Source organism: Dermochelys coriacea, chromosome 2 (assembly GCF_009764565.3).
Source record: "Dermochelys coriacea isolate rDerCor1 chromosome 2, rDerCor1.pri.v4, whole genome shotgun sequence".
Taxonomy (NCBI): Eukaryota; Metazoa; Chordata; order Testudines; family Dermochelyidae; genus Dermochelys; species Dermochelys coriacea.
The window spans coordinates 178,247,734-178,264,721 of record NC_050069.1 but is presented as its reverse complement, the minus strand read 5'-3'; the positions used below and the strand labels follow the sequence as shown (position 1 = coordinate 178,264,721).

The 16,988-nt window shown below is 40.6% G+C and overlaps 1 protein-coding gene across 4 annotated transcripts in view; it reads left to right on the top strand.

The window, feature by feature from the left end:
• Nucleotides 1-16,988, top strand: part of CDK13 (cyclin dependent kinase 13) — a 54,609-nt gene that overhangs the window by 24,473 nt on the left and 13,148 nt on the right. For 2 of the 4 annotated variants that reach the window (XM_038393194.2, XM_038393193.2), the window contains exons 6-8: nucleotides 11,082-11,126; nucleotides 13,131-13,320; nucleotides 15,221-15,277. In XM_038393194.2, coding sequence (XP_038249122.1) covers nucleotides 11,082-11,126; nucleotides 13,131-13,320; nucleotides 15,221-15,277 — 292 coding nt within the window. The remainder of the gene's footprint in view (nucleotides 1-11,081; nucleotides 11,127-13,130; nucleotides 13,321-15,220; nucleotides 15,278-16,988) is intronic. The other 2 variants (XM_038393196.2, XM_038393195.2) reach the window with 1 other exon arrangement.

Genomic DNA, 16,988 nt, shown 5'->3' with positions numbered 1-16,988 from the left:
GATGCATGTGCGTTGCTACTAGAATGTTAAAGAATTTTAATAGTAGGCTTTTAGCAAGTTGTACTGTGCAAAACACAGATGGAACAGGATCATTTCAGATTTTTTAAGTGGGCCAATTCCAAATGGATTTTCATGGGAACAGCAAAAGGCACCGCACTTACCCCAGATCTGCCCCCTTGCCAAAATTCCAAGTGCTATTGCAAATCATTGAGTTACTAGAGCTCTTAAAAAAAAAAAAAAATTCAAATGTGTAATGGAAAATATTAGGCAATCTTAATATACGGGTTGTTGCTGCCCCACCTATAAAACACATCCTGTTATCTAAATAAAGCAGGTCACAAATCTAAAGCTGAAAATACTTCACGCTGATTGTGTGGGCCCTTGTGACAGCTCTCATCTTTGTTTTTTTGGCTTCTCTTTGTGTTTGCCTGCTGCAGCCTGAGGTCAGTGTTGCTGGCTGAAAGTATAAATCTCTGCTCATGCCCCTTGAGTGACTCTGAGGGCATGTCTCCATTGCCAGTTGAAGGACAAAACTTTTGTCGTTAACAGGTGCTTAAAAAAGCCCCCCCACGGCCATGTAGCTAAAAGCTGTGTAGTGTAGACACAGCCTGAGAGAGGGATGTGCATTCCAGAAACCATTTACCCTTCATTACCTATCTTTAGAGGTTATGGGTTTTTCTTGTCTTTGGGGATATCTGTGTGAAATTATCTGTGCTGATGGGAGGGGTTCTCCCACTGGTGTAGATAATCTATCTCACAGAGATGGCAGCTAGATTAACAGAAGAATTTTTCACACCGCTGAGTGGTGGAGGGAGGTGGACCTAAATTTTCTAGTGTAGACCAGCCCATAGCTTTGGTTACAGAGAAAATAGAGATCTTGTGTGTCCAAAGAGTACGTCTACTCTACAAGCTCTGTGGTGGTACAGTTGCATTTATAGGTATACTGCTATAGTCTAGACACTTGTTACAGCACCCCCTTGGGAGGCAGTAACTAGGTTGAAAGAAGAATTCTTCCATTAACTGAGATTGGCTTAACTGTCTGTCTCAGGGGTGTGAATTTTTCAAACCCCTTAGCGATATAGCTAGGTTGACCTAAAGCTTAGGTATAGAGGAGGCCTAAAAAGCTCTTGCATATACTGACATCCCCTGGTCAGTCAGCCCTAGTCATTTTCACTCAGCGAACTCTTCAAGCATGTGCCCTTTCTCCCCAGCTAGGGCAGCCACTCCTAAATTTCAAACCAATTTTTTCTACTTATGGCATACAGTAGAGTTTTGAACAATCTCTGTGTTCTCCAAGAGATGGGCTGTTGAGAATACAAAGACCCTTTAATTAAATAGCTGACTTTCAAATGGCTAACCTAGCTATAATACTGGTGGTCTTGGTGCATATGCTTACTTTCCTTTTCTGCTGAACACAGTGGAGGGAGTTAGTGTGGTCTTTACTAAATTTCCTTAATTCAACTGCAATGAAACACAAATTATTGTTTGATTATCACAGCCCAAATGTAACAACAATTAAGCCTGCATTTTTCATAGGATTCAGTTCAAAACTGATGGTATCGGAATGGTTTTCAGAAGCCTTCAGCTATTAGAAAAAGCGTCCATACCAAGTGTTAAGCCTCTATTTGCCAATGTGCATTTTGAGACAGGAGGGGATATATGTTCTTGGTTCTTGCTAATCTGCAATGCTATAGGGTTACTGTCTGCTTAAATTAGGAAAATTTGTAGCCTTTAGATTTTTCCTTATCCAAGGTTCATTAGTTTTCAGGAGTCACTTCTGATAATCTTGCTGGGCATTAGAAACCAGAAGACGTACTGATTGTGCAGCTAAACCACTTAAACTGCAAGAGGAATTAAGATTAAATAGTTGAGCAACACAATGACATCCCAAAAAGAGAGTGAATCCTGGTTTGAGAGATTTTGATTAGGAAGCAGATGTGACTGACAGATTCCTTGCTTCTGGAAACTCCATTTAGAAACTGAAGCATATTGACTTCATGGTGGCACTGGACTTATTGCTGCTGCTACTTTGGAAAGGTAGTCACTGACTATACTTCTGAAAGGGTTTTTACCTCTCGGTTCTGATTTTTGACTCCCAGAACAAAGTCCCTATGAACTTCGTTGTATGACTGGTTACTTTCTTCCATCTATCAGGCAGTTCTATAGTCTTTCTAAAAGCTTGTGAGAATTCTCTGACAGCAGTCATGCAATCATCAGAGAATACTTCACTGCAGAGCTGTCTCTCTGTTCCCATTGTAAGTAACGTTACCCAGGCTTCCGAGGGCTAATATGAAGTCTGTTAGGACTTGGAACTGCAGAACTTAGTGAAGGCATGGTGTTCGAAGGGTCACGAGGAAAAGCGTTTTTTTGCAGTCTGGTCATTATATTGGCTATTTCATGCTTCCCATAGTACTGGTAGGGGGAATGGGCTAGCATGGAGCAGATACAAGAGTTATGGATCTGTTCAGGTAATAAAAAACATCTCTCCCCTTTGCTGTCTCGTATGGGATCTACAAGAACACAACAGTAGGCTCTCCAACATTATGTTCCCCAGCCCTAATTGAGGAGTCTCCTGTTGTGTTCCTGTAGATGAACTGGCATAGAGGTATTGAGATTAAACATATACAGTAAAAGTAGTGTTATCCTTCACTTTACCAACCGGAAAGCTCCTTTAACTGGCATTGCTGATCTTCATTGAAAGTTCAGTTTATAGTTTGGTTGGCGCGGGCCGGCAGGCTCCCTACCTGGCTCCATGTGATTCCCCGGAAGTGGTAACATGTCCCTGCTGCTCCTAAGTGGCGGAACGGCCACAAGGGGTTCGGAGTGTGTGGGAGGATGCAGGGTGCCAGATCCAGGCGCTGCTCACCTCGGGCAGCTCCCCACAAGTGGCGACATGTCCCTGCTGCTCTTAGGCGGAGGCGCAGCTAGACACCTCTGTGCGCTTCCCCCACACGCAGGCGTTGTCCCCGCAGCTCCCATTGGCCATGGTTCCTGGCCAATGGCAGCTGTGGAGCCAGCACTTGGGGTGGGGCGGAGGCAGCGCGCAGAGCCGCCTAGCTAGAGATCTGGCACCCCACACTCTCTCCCGTGCCCTAGCCCCCTGCTCTGAGCCCCCTCCAGCACCCAAACTCCAGCCCAGAGTCCACATCTCGCACTCCCTCCTGCACTCCAGCTGCCAGCCCTGAGCCCCCTCCCACACCCAAACTCTCTCCCTCTTAATTAAACAGAATTTTTTACTTATTGGCACTTCCCATTCCTCCAACATGCTGGATACCAAAGCTTTTACTGTATATAAAATCTCTTCCTCGTAGGAAGATGACCAATCTGGTCAATAAAAATGGGGAAGTCCTATCAGAGCAGGGAATTAAACCTGACTAGCCAAAGAAAATTGATAGCCGACACCTTATTCCAGGGAGGAAGTCTCCATGTTTCCAGAGATATCTCTCCAAATGTGTCACCAGTGGAGGTGTTCTTGTAGATGAACTGTCATAGAGAGTTATTGAGATTAAACATGAAGGCTCCCAAATGCCATCTTCCCTAATAGGAAGACTTTCTAATCTGGTACAAATCAGTATTTCTGAAAAGTCTTTGACTACCATAGAGGCTATGGATAACTGGAGAAATGAAATGGAGTGCTAGTGTTAAACAAAATTCTGACCATTACTATCCCGAAAGTCTAACTAGTATTTCTGTTTTTTCAAAAAGGAACAAATGTTAAGTAGAAAACACTAAATATTTAGAGGATTGCAGACATATAAGTAATAAGCAACACCAATTTATGAAGAAATTGTCAAACAAACTCAATTCTTTTAGGCAGAATTTCAAAATGAGTGAGTGAAAGGGAAACTAAATATGTAATATGTTTGTATTGAGTACAGTTTTTAATGATGTCATGAAATCTTATCTGAATTGATTTTACAACTAGGCTTGTAAATGATTGCTGTTGCATGGACTGAACATTGGCTGAAGGACCATAAACAAAGCAAAATAATAAATGGTAAAATATCAAATTGGGAGAAGATGCCTGAAAAGGTACTACAAATATTGGGAATAAATCTATCTTTAATTTTATTAAAGATTTGGAAGGACCAACTAAACTTAAAGTATTAATTTAGAAAGCATTGTGAGCACCAAGGGCAGAGAAATAATGCAAAGGGACTTAGAAACATGAGGATAGCACCACCTACTATTTATGTTTAGGTTGCCCCACTCTTCCCATTATAAGACTCTTGTTTTCAGTTGCCTGTCATTTTGTCAGGCTTTAACCAGTTGGGATGCAATTTTCCATGCTGGGTGTCTGCCTTGGGTTGATTTATTTATTTTAAATTCCAGCCAAAATGGTTTACCTATTCCCAAGACTGAGGCTAGGAGAAAAATATTAATTATTAATAATATTAATTATTATTATTAATTTTGCCCATATTAAATTTTGGCAGACTTTCCTTTGAACAGCTCATGTTTTGCAGCAAGGACTTGGCAGGATTGTGCCTTTTACCCTTCCAATGAAAATCTGCCCAAATGTGGCCAAGTTATAAGCCTCTGAAAAATCTGTTTGCACATGCTCAACAGAGGCTTCTTAAGATTTTAACAGCTAAATTCCCAGGGCTGAACAGTTCTTTCTTTGCAGTTGCAGCTGTGTACCTTGCAAAATCTGACCACCTCAACTGAGAGCTGGGACACTCTCTCTCCTGTGCTTTTAATGACTCCCCTGATGGGACGAGGCATCATGGGGGAGGAAACTGCTTGATTCAAATGCAGAAGGGACAAGAGGGAGTAGATTATGATGAGCACGGGATGACAACTAGCACTTAGGGTGGTCGGGGATATTGGCTAAGCAAGGGGACTGGGAACTGTGAGGTGACTGGGTCTGGGAGGAAAATTTAGGGTTGGGGAACTTAGTTTGGTTTCTGTTCTATACAGGTTTTATACAGTGTTCAGCACTGTACAATAACTCCTCACTTAACATCGTCCCGGTTAACATTGTGTCATCGTTACGTCACTGATCTATTAGAGAATATACTTTTTTAAAGTTGCGCAATTTTTGCTTATAACATGGTTTGGCTGTGGAGGCTTGGAACCAGGGTGGTCCAGCAGCCCCCCATCAGCTCCCCTCCAGCACCTCCTTCCTGCCGGAGGCCCTGTGGATCAGCAACTCCCCTCGCCTTCCCTGCACTTCCCGCCTGTAGCAATCAGCTGTTTTGCGGCATTCTGGAGGAGAGGGGGGAGGAGTGAGGATGTGGTGGGCAGCCTCTCCCTTGCCTAACCCCCTCCTGAACACCACAAAACAGCTGATTACTGGGGTGGGAGATGTGCAGTCTTCCCCCTCCCAACCTGTGCCTCCCGCCTGCAGCAATTAGCTGTTTCGTGGAGTTCAGGAGGCTGAGGGAGAGGAGATGGAATGGGAAGAAGCAGGGCAGGGGTGGGGCCTTGGGAAAGGGGTGGAATGGAGGCAGGCCTGGGGCATAGCCGGGGCTTGAGCACCCCCTGGCACTTTGGAAAGAACAACAAGAGGAGCAGCCGGACAATCCACCCTCTTTCACCCTCTGATTCCGCCATCTCAACCATGCTTCACAATCATCATTATTGAGTACAGTATTACATTGTTTAAAACTATACGTGTGTGTGTGTGTGTGTGTGTGTGTGTGTGTGTGTGTGTGTGTGTGGAGAGAGAGATTTTTTTTGGAGAGAAAAATTTCCCTGGAACCTAAACATCCCCCACCCCCCTTACATTAATTCTTATGAGGAAATTGGATTAGCTTAATATCATTTCGCTTAAAGTTGCATTTTTCAATAACATAACTACAGCATTAAGTGAGGAGTTACTGTAATGTACAAGTGCCTTTTCAGTAGTGCATTAAGCAGCATTATCTACACTTCTGTCGCATGTTGTTGAACTGCCCCTGGAGAACATTCTGTCTCCCACACAAACAAGCTTTACTTTTATCGTTGAGACTTGCATTGTGCCAGAGGAGTAAAATTTTTAATGATGGTCTTTGATCTGGAGTTTTAGGTTCTCTGGGGCGGGTCTTTTAAGTATTCTGGACAATGCTTTGAAGATAAGGACCAAGTCCTTGATTTTGATTAGAAGTTATATGGGAAGCCAATGTAGAGATGTGATGTGCTCATGCTAGCTGAGGAGATGTGCTGTGGCATTTTGTACTTGTTGGAGCGTCCCAGGTGCTGAAGGTTTCTTGCACAGTATGTCACATTGTTGTAATCTGGTTGAGGGGTGACAAAGGCATAAATAAATTAGGCCAGGTCTTCATCCACCAGGATGGGAGGGATTCTCCTAACCAACTGGAGATAGAAGAAAGCATTACTCTCATCTGTTGCAATGTGAGAGCTTAGCATTGGATGAGGAACCTGAGGGAAAGGAGGAAATGGAGGTGGGGAGACAGATCTGATGAAGAGCTGGGCGTGGGGGGAGAACTGGCACTGTCTGGGCAAAGAGATTGGGATAGTGAGTTGGATTGGGGGAGGGGGCACTAAAACTTGATGAGAAGATTGAGACTGGGAGCCAGGGGGGATGGGGATCATGGGTAGTAGAAGAGGGCAAGTGATTGGAGACTAAGTTGGGGATGTAGGCATCAGATGTGGCGCCGGGTGAGGGTGAAGGGAAACTGGGTCTGGCTGGGCAGCAAGACTGAAACTGATGAGAAGCCTGAGGAGTGGATACAGGCACTGGATAGGAGAAGAGACAAGGAGCTTGGGTGAGAAAGGGACTGGTTGGAGGGGACAGTGTTGAAGGAGTCGCTTGAGGGGAACAGGCAGAAGAGTCTATGCCTACTGGAGAATGCTCCCCTCCAGAGCCTGGACTGGAATCCAAGATCTCTGACTTACCATTCCTGTGCTGTCAGCAAATATCTGTGAAACTCTCGGGCAAAGTTTCTCTCTCATCCACCTGTAGTGCTGGTCCACATAACAGTACTAGGTTGCCATTCTCCCATTTACTCCATTTGCTCAAGTAGTAGAGGTCTGTGCAGCTGATCTAAAGACTCCAATGCTGCTGGTGATCAATGTGGGTGACTATGATGCCAGAGCATGGAATTCCTGTGGGGTTTGGTGGGGTTTTTTTCAGTTTTCTTTTTTAGAAACGGGAATTACACACACAAAAATAATCTTAAAAGGACATTATTAAGATTGCAAAGTTAAGCGCTCCATAGTTAGGAAATGCCAGAATTAAATTTGTCTATGCAACCTTAATTCAGCTCCCTTGTGCCTGTGCATTTTGTTAGTTTTTAATTACATGGTCACACACTGTTTATTCCACGGGACCCCTACCTCATTCAGTGCACAGCATAGACTGCATTATACAGGGTTGTATAATGAAAGAGATTATCTGCTTCATTTGTTGCAGAAGTTGGAAGATATGAAGTGACTGAGGCAGGCTATCATAGGAAAAGAAAGGAGGGTGTCATGGTTAAAGCAGTTGAATCCTGTCCTGGATTATTGGATTCTATCTCTGCCTCTGTCCCAGAGTTCCTGTGTGATGTTGGGCAAGTTTCTGAAACTAAACTTGTCATACTCAATCATGAATTGTGTGTTCCTCATTTCTGGGTGTCTGACTTGAGATCCTGGTGTCTGATTTGCAGCAGTGCTGAGCCATCACAGCTGCAACAAGGGTGGATTGATTTAAGTCACTGATTTTAATGATGGTTTAAATCACCAAGAAAGAAACCTTATTCGAAATCATTTGTACTTTTTAGTTATAAATTGGTTCTTGATTTACAACATATTGATTTGCAATTCCTCATAGACTTCACACTAAATTTGGTGCTTCTTTTTGCCAGCCAGGAGGAGATGCTGTAGCTATACACATTTATTTAAGCAATCATGTGACTTAATTTACCTTTATTCAGATTCTGATTTTTAACATTGTTATTGTTAGAAATGGTGAATGATGCATTCTTATTTGCTAGATTAACTTTTTACTTGTGATTTGTGTCAAGGTCTATGTGGATGGAAATTCAAATTAAATTAAAAATGCACAAAAAAAGCATTTACATTTTTAAAAATTCAGTAAAACTACCTTAAATGTGCTGGATATATGCGGGGGGGGGGGAATGCTTATCCAAAAGTTCATCAAACCATATTTTACATTTTAAACTAACTGCTTTATTAAATAAAGTATCTGTAGTTGGTGAATTGAACTGCTTTTTTTCCAGATTTTAGAACGAATAGATCCTATCCTCTCCCATTTAGCTTGTTTTCCTTTTCCAATCTATGAATTAAAATCTTTCTGGCTTGTTCAACTTCCAGTTGGTTTCTTAGATTTGAAGGAATTAGTCATTGAACTGCATTAATTGAACAAACTGAAATGAAGAAAATATTCTCTCTGCACTTGCAGAAGAGGCTATTGCTATCAAAAGCTCGTTTTGTACTTCAGCAAACTGGTTCCAGGGGCTTACAGGAAAATCACTTTATCAAGAGATGCTTACAGGTTTTTCTCGAATCTAGTTTGTTAGAAAACGTTACTAATAGACTCTTGTCTCTCCACACCATTCACTCAGGAGATCTAATCTGTGTGTCTGATTAGATCTGAGTAATCCCCATTTTTTCCTCATAAAATACTATTTCATATTGGCGAAGTACTCTCAATTGTTTAGACTTTCTAAGCACTACTTCCACCAATGAATGAGAGCACAGTCTTCCATACTCTGGCAAAATGCATGGTCCAGCTTATATCAGACCTCCGAAGTCAGTTACCCCAGTGTTTTTTTAAAAAGAAAGAAAGAAAGAAAGAAAGGTGTAAATGTGTTTTGAAGATCCCTGGAGGACATCTTGCCAGGTTTTACAGCTCTCAGGTGGATCCGTCCTACACTACAAACCACTCTAGTGATATTTTTATAGTCACATCCGTCTTGCATACACACCTTAGAGCATCATATTCCGGCTCAGTTGGTGGTCTGGTAATAGGAGCTTTTGCTTTTTACCATTAACAGAGCCCCTAGAATGGAAATAAAAAACAGGTGCTCTAATTATAAAAGAGCCAGAAAGTGAGATCTCCTTTTAAAGTCTCAGATCAGCATCTCTTGAAAAATACCAGGTATGTCTATACTGCAGTAAAAACACCCGCAGCTGGCCCATGTCAGAGGGCTTGGGCTGTGGGGCTATAAAATGGCAGTGTAGACATGATGGCTGGGGAGTTCGGGCTGTGGGACCCTTCCTCCCAAACACTGCACTTTTATAGCTCTACAGCCCAGCTCCGTGAGCCTATCAGCTGACATGGGCCAGCTGCGGGTGTTTTATTGCAATGTAGGCATACCCAGGGTCTAAAAAACGAGTTCCCCAGATGCTAATAAAAAGAATAAGACAAGGATTGTTTCTGTCCACCCGGGTCTCCTTTATATCATGTACCTCCTTAATAGATTCAGTTGCTGTCTCTTATCCCATGTTCAAAACTGAGCATTATTACCACTATCCAGCTGCTTCTCCGTCAGCACCCACTGATGTTGAGGAAGCTTATCTTAGAAGGAATGGAGATGAGCTGCATGGTATTAGTGAAGGAAATTGGGCAAAGACATCCCTCTGTGAATACTCTCTTCCAGCATGTGGAAATGGACTATTGATTGCCTCCCTCCCCATAGGTACTTAAGAAGCAGTTCAGGTCCTTAACATAGCAGGCACTAAAATGAGCAATGTATAAATCAAATAAGTAATTTGGAGTAACCAGTTTATTTGGATTTCATGAAATTTAATGTAGCGGGACTTTATGCTGCCATCGCACGGTATATGGCTAATGGGGAAAGCTAGTGTGGAGGAATGGGTTATTTTGAAGAATAATGTAATCCCACAGTTCTTGAAATTCTTGGTCTCTAACTTGAAAGGGAAAATAGTTGCCAGTTGCTGTTTCCCCATAAGAATGGGAATTATGTGGGATTTGTCTAGGTTACGCTTAAAGCCGGTGCTTCTATGAACTGAGCTACCAAGTCTTGTGGGTTATGGAGAGAAACTGGTGGTTGTGCAGTGAATAGGCTGCTGTCCATCTAAAGGCCTCTATTGTGTTCTCATTCTCTCCTTCCTTCCTCCCCATCCCAATTACTGCCTTGAATATCAGGGCAGTACAACAGTATATAATTGCATAGCAATCTAGTTCTGGCAGTTCCCCTGTAGGCAAGAAAAAGAAAGTCAGATCAGCTTGACAGTTGAAACGCTGTTAAATCTGCATACAACACTGTATTTGATATTTAGTATTTTGTAAAGCATAAATCTGCTGTTACATTCCATTTTCATTTGCACTAGCACAGTTAGAAGAGTAAAATTGGAATTTTACTATATTTGCTGTTCCCATCTTATGTTCATTATAAAAATTGGAGTGAGAATCAGGTGTATTTAATTGGGAGAGTGTTAAAAACAATTTAAAAGCACCCACCAAGTCCATGTCTAATTCATATGCTGTTCTTATTTTATTTCTCAGTGCTCCCACAATAATTGTCATCCTTCTGAGATGATATCATCTATTGTGTGTTGTTTGAATAGTGTAGTGAAAGCAAAATCACATAAAACGAGGGTCAGTCCAGGTGCTTGATCCCCTGTGTAATAGGGTCTCTTCTGAGCTCTTTTCTGGGAGCAAGCACATGGACTTTTGGTCTTTCCATTTTATTAACTTTTGTGAAAGGAAGAGGAAAGAAATGTGAGTTTTGTGTAGTTCTTTTGCTTCGATTTTTAAAAGGCACTAGTCCTGACTGGATAAGTTCACAGTGATAGCTCCTGTTATTCATTTTGCTATATGTTTAGAGATGAGATCTTGTGCTTTTTAACTGCATATATGATGGGCTTGTAGTCTTCTTTTATGCAAGGAAGGGAAGTAGGCATTCAGATGATGGGGCACCAGCATTAGTATCCTCCATACACTAAGGAATACAAAATATTTTCCCAAGATTAGTGGTGTTTGGCTTTGCAGAGTTCATGAACCATTTCATCAAATGTGGTTAGAAAAAGTCACTAAATCATGAAATTTTAGTCTGATCCTGTTGTTTTTACATTATGACGGTGCATTTTGTTGGGGGTGGAGGGTGGGTTCAAACTTTGGGTGGTCTGCATTTTAAGTGTTTCATGTACCACCTTCCTTCTTATTTAAGGTCACAATATCCCTGTGGCAACTACAACAATTGGTTACATGGCAAGTAAGGAAAATTTTAACATTTTTATCTGTGTTTTAAATGAAGTCTAGCTTTTGGAAATGAGGAGGTAGCAGCTTGTAACCAGCTAGCTCTCTACATACCATTGTGTGGGAACCTCAACACTATGCAAATGTTGCAACACAATGTCGGAAGACCTGTGGCTGTCTACAGCTCCCTTTTAACACTGTCTTTCCCTTCCTACCTTCCTCCCATCTTCTTGATGTGACAAGATCATGTAATCTCTGGTCCATTTGCTCAGCACTTCCCTTGCCCTCTGTACATGTGTGACAACATGGGGGTTAAGGGGCTATCCTATAATCAGCACTCAGCTTTCTCTACCTGAAATTGGGCAGAAAGAAGGGAGCTTAATAAAAAGCCACAAATGCCAGGAGAGCCATGTGCAGTACCCAAAAGGGTCGCTCTTCTAATTTGATCTCAAGTTTCTTAACATGTTGTTTTCTTTAGAGTAGGAGTAATCTCTTTTTGTCTGCTTAAATGCTAAGGAAAGAACACTGACTAAGCTTCTGTTTGCTGGTCAGGGCCCTTCACTTTTCTCCAAGTTATGCCTTTGGATATTAACCTGATTTAAATGTGGCATATTGAGTGCCCGTTGCTGAACTACAGACTTTCATTAGCTTCTAAAGTGAGACCATTATTATATAGTGAGCCTAGGCTGTTGGGAATTCTTGTCTGGTGTAGATATTAGTATTTTATAAAGGGGCGAGCCTTGAAGGTCCTGTTTTCTGGCAGGCCTTTTGCAAGGATAGGGAGACCTGTAGGAGATAATTTCTTCATTACAACCCTCTTGCTGGTCAAGAAGGGCTCAATGTCACTATGGAGAGCCCATGAACTTCTCTGAGTAGGAGTCAAGGCGGAGAAGGGGGAAAGGAAATAGGTTCTAGACAGAGATTCATGCTGTTTTCTTACCTTAACACTTCAAGCTACGTATTCAGCATTCAAAGTTCCTCAGTATTAAGCACCAGACTCACAAGTTGTCCCGTTGATTTTAATGGAATCACTTGTGGAATGATGTTTTATTTTTCATGAGATAAGGCCAGATTTTGCCACACTAGAGGTGTGAGGGAACTAACTTCTGACGTGAAATCTGGACCTCTGCAGAGCTGCTGCTGACTTGTGGGCTTCCTCTTCTGACTTGTTCTGATCTGTGTTATAGGCACTACCAGTCTCAGTAGTAGGCTCATTCCTGACACAATTCCACAGTGCAAGCTTAAAAATAAATCAGAGAATGATAACGGAGAAATACTCAGTGTTAGCTCTCCGCTAGATGTAGTTTTTTATTTCTGGATTTCACCACAAGGTTCATGCTAATCCAGTTAAGTCGTTTTGCATAAAATTGGTATTTTGTGAAGGAGAAGCCACTGTAACTCTATCCAGATATCCTCTGTACAGTAGAACCTCAGAGTTATGAACTACCAGAGCTACGAACTGAGCGGACAACCACTCTTCTTTTGGAACTGGAAGTATGCAATCGGGCAGCAGCAGAGACCAAAAAAAACCAAAAAACAAATACAGTACAGTACTGTGTTAAACTACTTAAAAAAAAAAAAAAAAGAAAGAAAAGAAGAAAGAAGCATTTTTCTTCTGCATAGTAAAGTTTCAAAGCTGTATTAAGTCAGTGTTCAGTTGTAAACTTTTGAAAGAACCATAACTTTTTGTTCAAAGTTACAAACATTTCAGAGTTACGAACAACCTCTATTCCCGAGGTGTTCGGAACTTTTGAGGTTCTACTGTATTAGCATTTTGTTCTTACTGTATCTCTGACAATTACAACAATTGTTTACATGGAAAAGTAACAGGAATGTATTTTTTTAGCTGTGTTTTAATACAGTTAAGCAGTTGGAAATAAGGTGCATCTCCAAGGTTATCCAGATTTTACAAAAATATGAACACTAATGTATGTGAAGAATATTAGGCTGTACTTTTAAGAGTAGAGTAATAAGATATTTTGGAATATTATGAAATCTGTAATTTCCCCCCTCTTTCTAGGTGCATTTTACCTGGTCTTTGAATATATGGACCATGACTTGATGGGACTCCTGGAATCTGGCTTGGTTCATTTTAATGAAAATCACATAAAGTCATTTATGAGACAGTTGATGGAGGGACTGGATTACTGCCATAAGAAGAACTTCCTACACAGAGATATTAAATGTTCAAATATTCTATTAAATAATAGGTATGGATATAACCAACTTTAAGTGTTCACAAAGTTATAAAATAACAGCTTAACCAAGAAACCTTTGACTTAATTCTAGCAATTTGTGTCACTTTCTTCTATCACTAGAATAATAGACTTTCATTATTTAAGTTGCTTATTGCTACTTTTAAAACTAGTTTCAACTTTGAACCTAGTAACATTCAATTTAGGGTCTGTTCCTGCTGTTTTACTTATTGCTTTACCTGTGTGGAAACACCAAGATCAGGACTTAGGTTCATCAGCCAGCGCTAAAAAATATAATTTCAGAGTTTAATAATAAAATCATAAAATGGATCTGAAGGAGACCTCTAGGCCATCTAGTCTGTCCCCCTGTGCTGAGGCAGAAAGGACCAGGTGTATCTAGACCATTGATGGGCAACCTGCAACCCATCAGGGTAATCTGATTGCGGGCCGCAAGACATTTTGCTGACATTGACCGCCCACAGGCATCGCACCTCGCAGCTCCGTGCAGCCCCGGTTTGCCATTCCCAGCCAATGGGAGCTGCAGGACAGCGGCAGATAGCACGTCCCTGTGGACGGTCAACATCCGCAGAAAGTCTCGTGGCCCGCAGTCAGATTACCGTGCTGGGCCACGTGCAGCCCGCAGGTTGCCTACCACTGATCTAGACCATCCCTGGCAGGTATTTGTATAATCTGTTCTTAAAAACTTTCAATGACAGAGATTCCACAACCTCCCTTGGAAACCTATTCCAATGCTTAACTCTGCTTACAGTTAGAAAGTTTTCCCAAATCTCCCTTTGTGCAGATTAAGCTGATTGCTTCTTGTCTTTCTTTCAGTGGACACGGAGAACAGTTGATTACTGCCCTCTTTCTAACAATCCTTAACATATTTGAAGACCTGTTATCAGGTGTCACTTCAGGCTTCTTTCCTCAAGACTAAACATACCCAGTTAAACTGACCAATGAAGGAAGGTTATTCTCCTTTTATCATTTCTGTTGCTCTCCTCTGTACTCTCCAATTTATCCACCTCTCTCTTAGTGTGGCACCCAGAACTGGACACAGTACTCCAACTGAGGCCTCACCAGTTCCAATTAAAGTGAATCAGTTACTTCCTGTGTCTTACATAAAACACCCATTATTAAAGTCCAGAATTTTAGCCTTTTTCACATCTGCATCACATTGTTGACTCATATTCAAGTTATGATGCACTATAACCCCCAAATAGTTTTCAGCAATACTACTGGCTGCCTTGATTTTTCCTTACTAAGTTTAGTACTTTGAACATTTATTTAATTTGATCTTGTTGATTGCAGACTAATTCTCCAAAATGTCAAGGTCATTTTGAATTCTAATCCTGTCCTCCAAAGTGTTTACAACCCCTCTAAGCTTGAGCAGATTTTATAAGCATACTCTACGCTCCATTATCCAAGTCATTAACAAAAATATTGAATATTACAGATGCAGAACAGATCCTTGTGGGTCCCCACTTCATATGTTCTCCCACTTAGTGAACCATTGATAACTACTCTTTGAGTATGGGTTTTCAACCAGTATGTGCTCACCTTTTATAATTTCTTCTAGACCACATTTCTCTAGTTTGCTTATGAAAATGTTATGTGGGATGGTCAAAAGTTGTACTAAAATTAAGATAAAACATATCTACTGCTTCCCTCCCCATAGTCCACTAAGCCAATAATCCTGTCAAAGGAGAAAATTAGCTTGGTTTGGCATGATTTGTTCTTGACAAATCTATGTTGGCTATTATTTATTTTCCTGTTTACAAATTGATTCTTTAATAATTTGTTCCAATATCTTTCCAGGTGTTGAAGTTAGGCTGACTGGTCTATAATTCCCTGGGTCGTCTTTGTTTCCTTTTTTAAAGATTAATCAGTAAAAATTCTTTACTCTTTCCACCAGGGGGCAGATTAAACTTGCAGACTTCGGGCTTGCTCGACTGTATAGCTCAGAGGAGAGGTAAGACGATTCCATGCTGTTAAATATATATATTTAAAGCACAGATCTCTGTGGTTATCAGAGCTAGGGATGGTTTTTTCTGTAGAGGGGAGTTTAAGTCAAATCACATTTTTAAACATAGCACACCTACCAAGGGTAAAATAGACTTCCTGCTCACATTTCCAAAAGAAATGGCTAAAATCTAAGTACAGTTCTTTCTTTGCGATATCTCACTTTTTTAATTAGGGGCGTTTAATTTAAAACGTTTGAGAGCAGATGCAAAGACTGATGAAATTTTAAAAATATTTGATGCTGGTGTTACAGTTGTATTGCTTCACCATGCCTGTATCTAAGCAAATTGCTGCTGAGTGTAATATGGTTTAGTATCTTGTTAAAGGTTTGTACTTGAATGTCTCCTACTTGTAGTAATTTTCTCTGGTATGAATAGTAACATGCGGAATCTGGTTTCCAAAATTGAAGGTGTACACTTAGCATTATATCACTTGCACATTGGATAATTGTACCCATAGGAGCTCAGTTGCATGTCTGATGGCCATTTGTGCAAACAGTTTGATTGGTTCATGCTTGATTTTGAAAGTGAGGCCCAATAGTGTTTTAAGTGTTTAAAGATTTATTGTTTACTGCAGGTGCCAGAACAGTAAACTTGCTCTTGATGGCAGTGCCCCGGTTCCTGTGGTTTATGTTGAATAGCCAGCCATGCTAATTCAAGAACATACCTTTTTTATAATTGTATTTATCATATCTAGCATGTTAAAGGAAAATTGCAGGGTTGGATAACTAAGCACCTGCTGGGAAATTTAATGATTTAATGGAGACGTTTGCTACACAGTTGAATGGATGCAATTGTACCTCAGAGTTCTTTTCAGTGTGTGCCACACTTGTTTAACTTTTATGTGTAGCTTCCATTAAGTCGTGACACTGTGGCTGCCATTAACAGATAGCAGCTCATTAATAGCTCTTTTTACCAAATAATTAAAATGCATAGTTGTGGTAAAATTCAGATTTTCTTTGGGGGTGGTGAAAAATGTAAAATTTGTTTAATAAAATTTGTTTTTTAATTCTAAACAGCTGGTTTTAGTATAAACACAAGCAGCATTATTACTTTATATCAATATAACCAGTATTAAAACTTTTTAGTTTTTTTAAACATAACTGCATATTAAATTTGGAAGGCTAATTGGAAGCTTTTAGCTGCTTGGCTAATTCCTGATTCAATCTCTCATTGAGTACGTCTTCTCTTCAGTAATAGTAGGATTCAGTGAACATATAAGGATTGTGCTGTAGCAATTTTTCCACATTTTTACTAACTGAACTATATTTTTTGACAGTTGATTTACTGATCTTATTAAACAGTATTTAGAAGGATTTGGGACCTTGAAGCAGCAGCAGAAGTTTCTTAAAGTATGACTTTAATGCTAGAATCACTCAAATATATTGTATATCTCACTTATCAAAATTTGAAAAGTATGAAAGCAAGCTTTTTAAAAAATAAACTGTATGTAATATGCACTTGTAATTATGTACTTAACTTATGCGTGCATAGATCTTAAGTGTACAAAGTGGGTAATTCTACATGCAAATGAATAATTACAGCCATTTTTGTACATATTTACCCAGCTTCCTCTCAGAGTTATGGTAATTTCACTCACAATTGTGCATCTAACTTTAAAAAAACAAACTTCTGAATGTATAACACTTTCCAGCTAGAAGG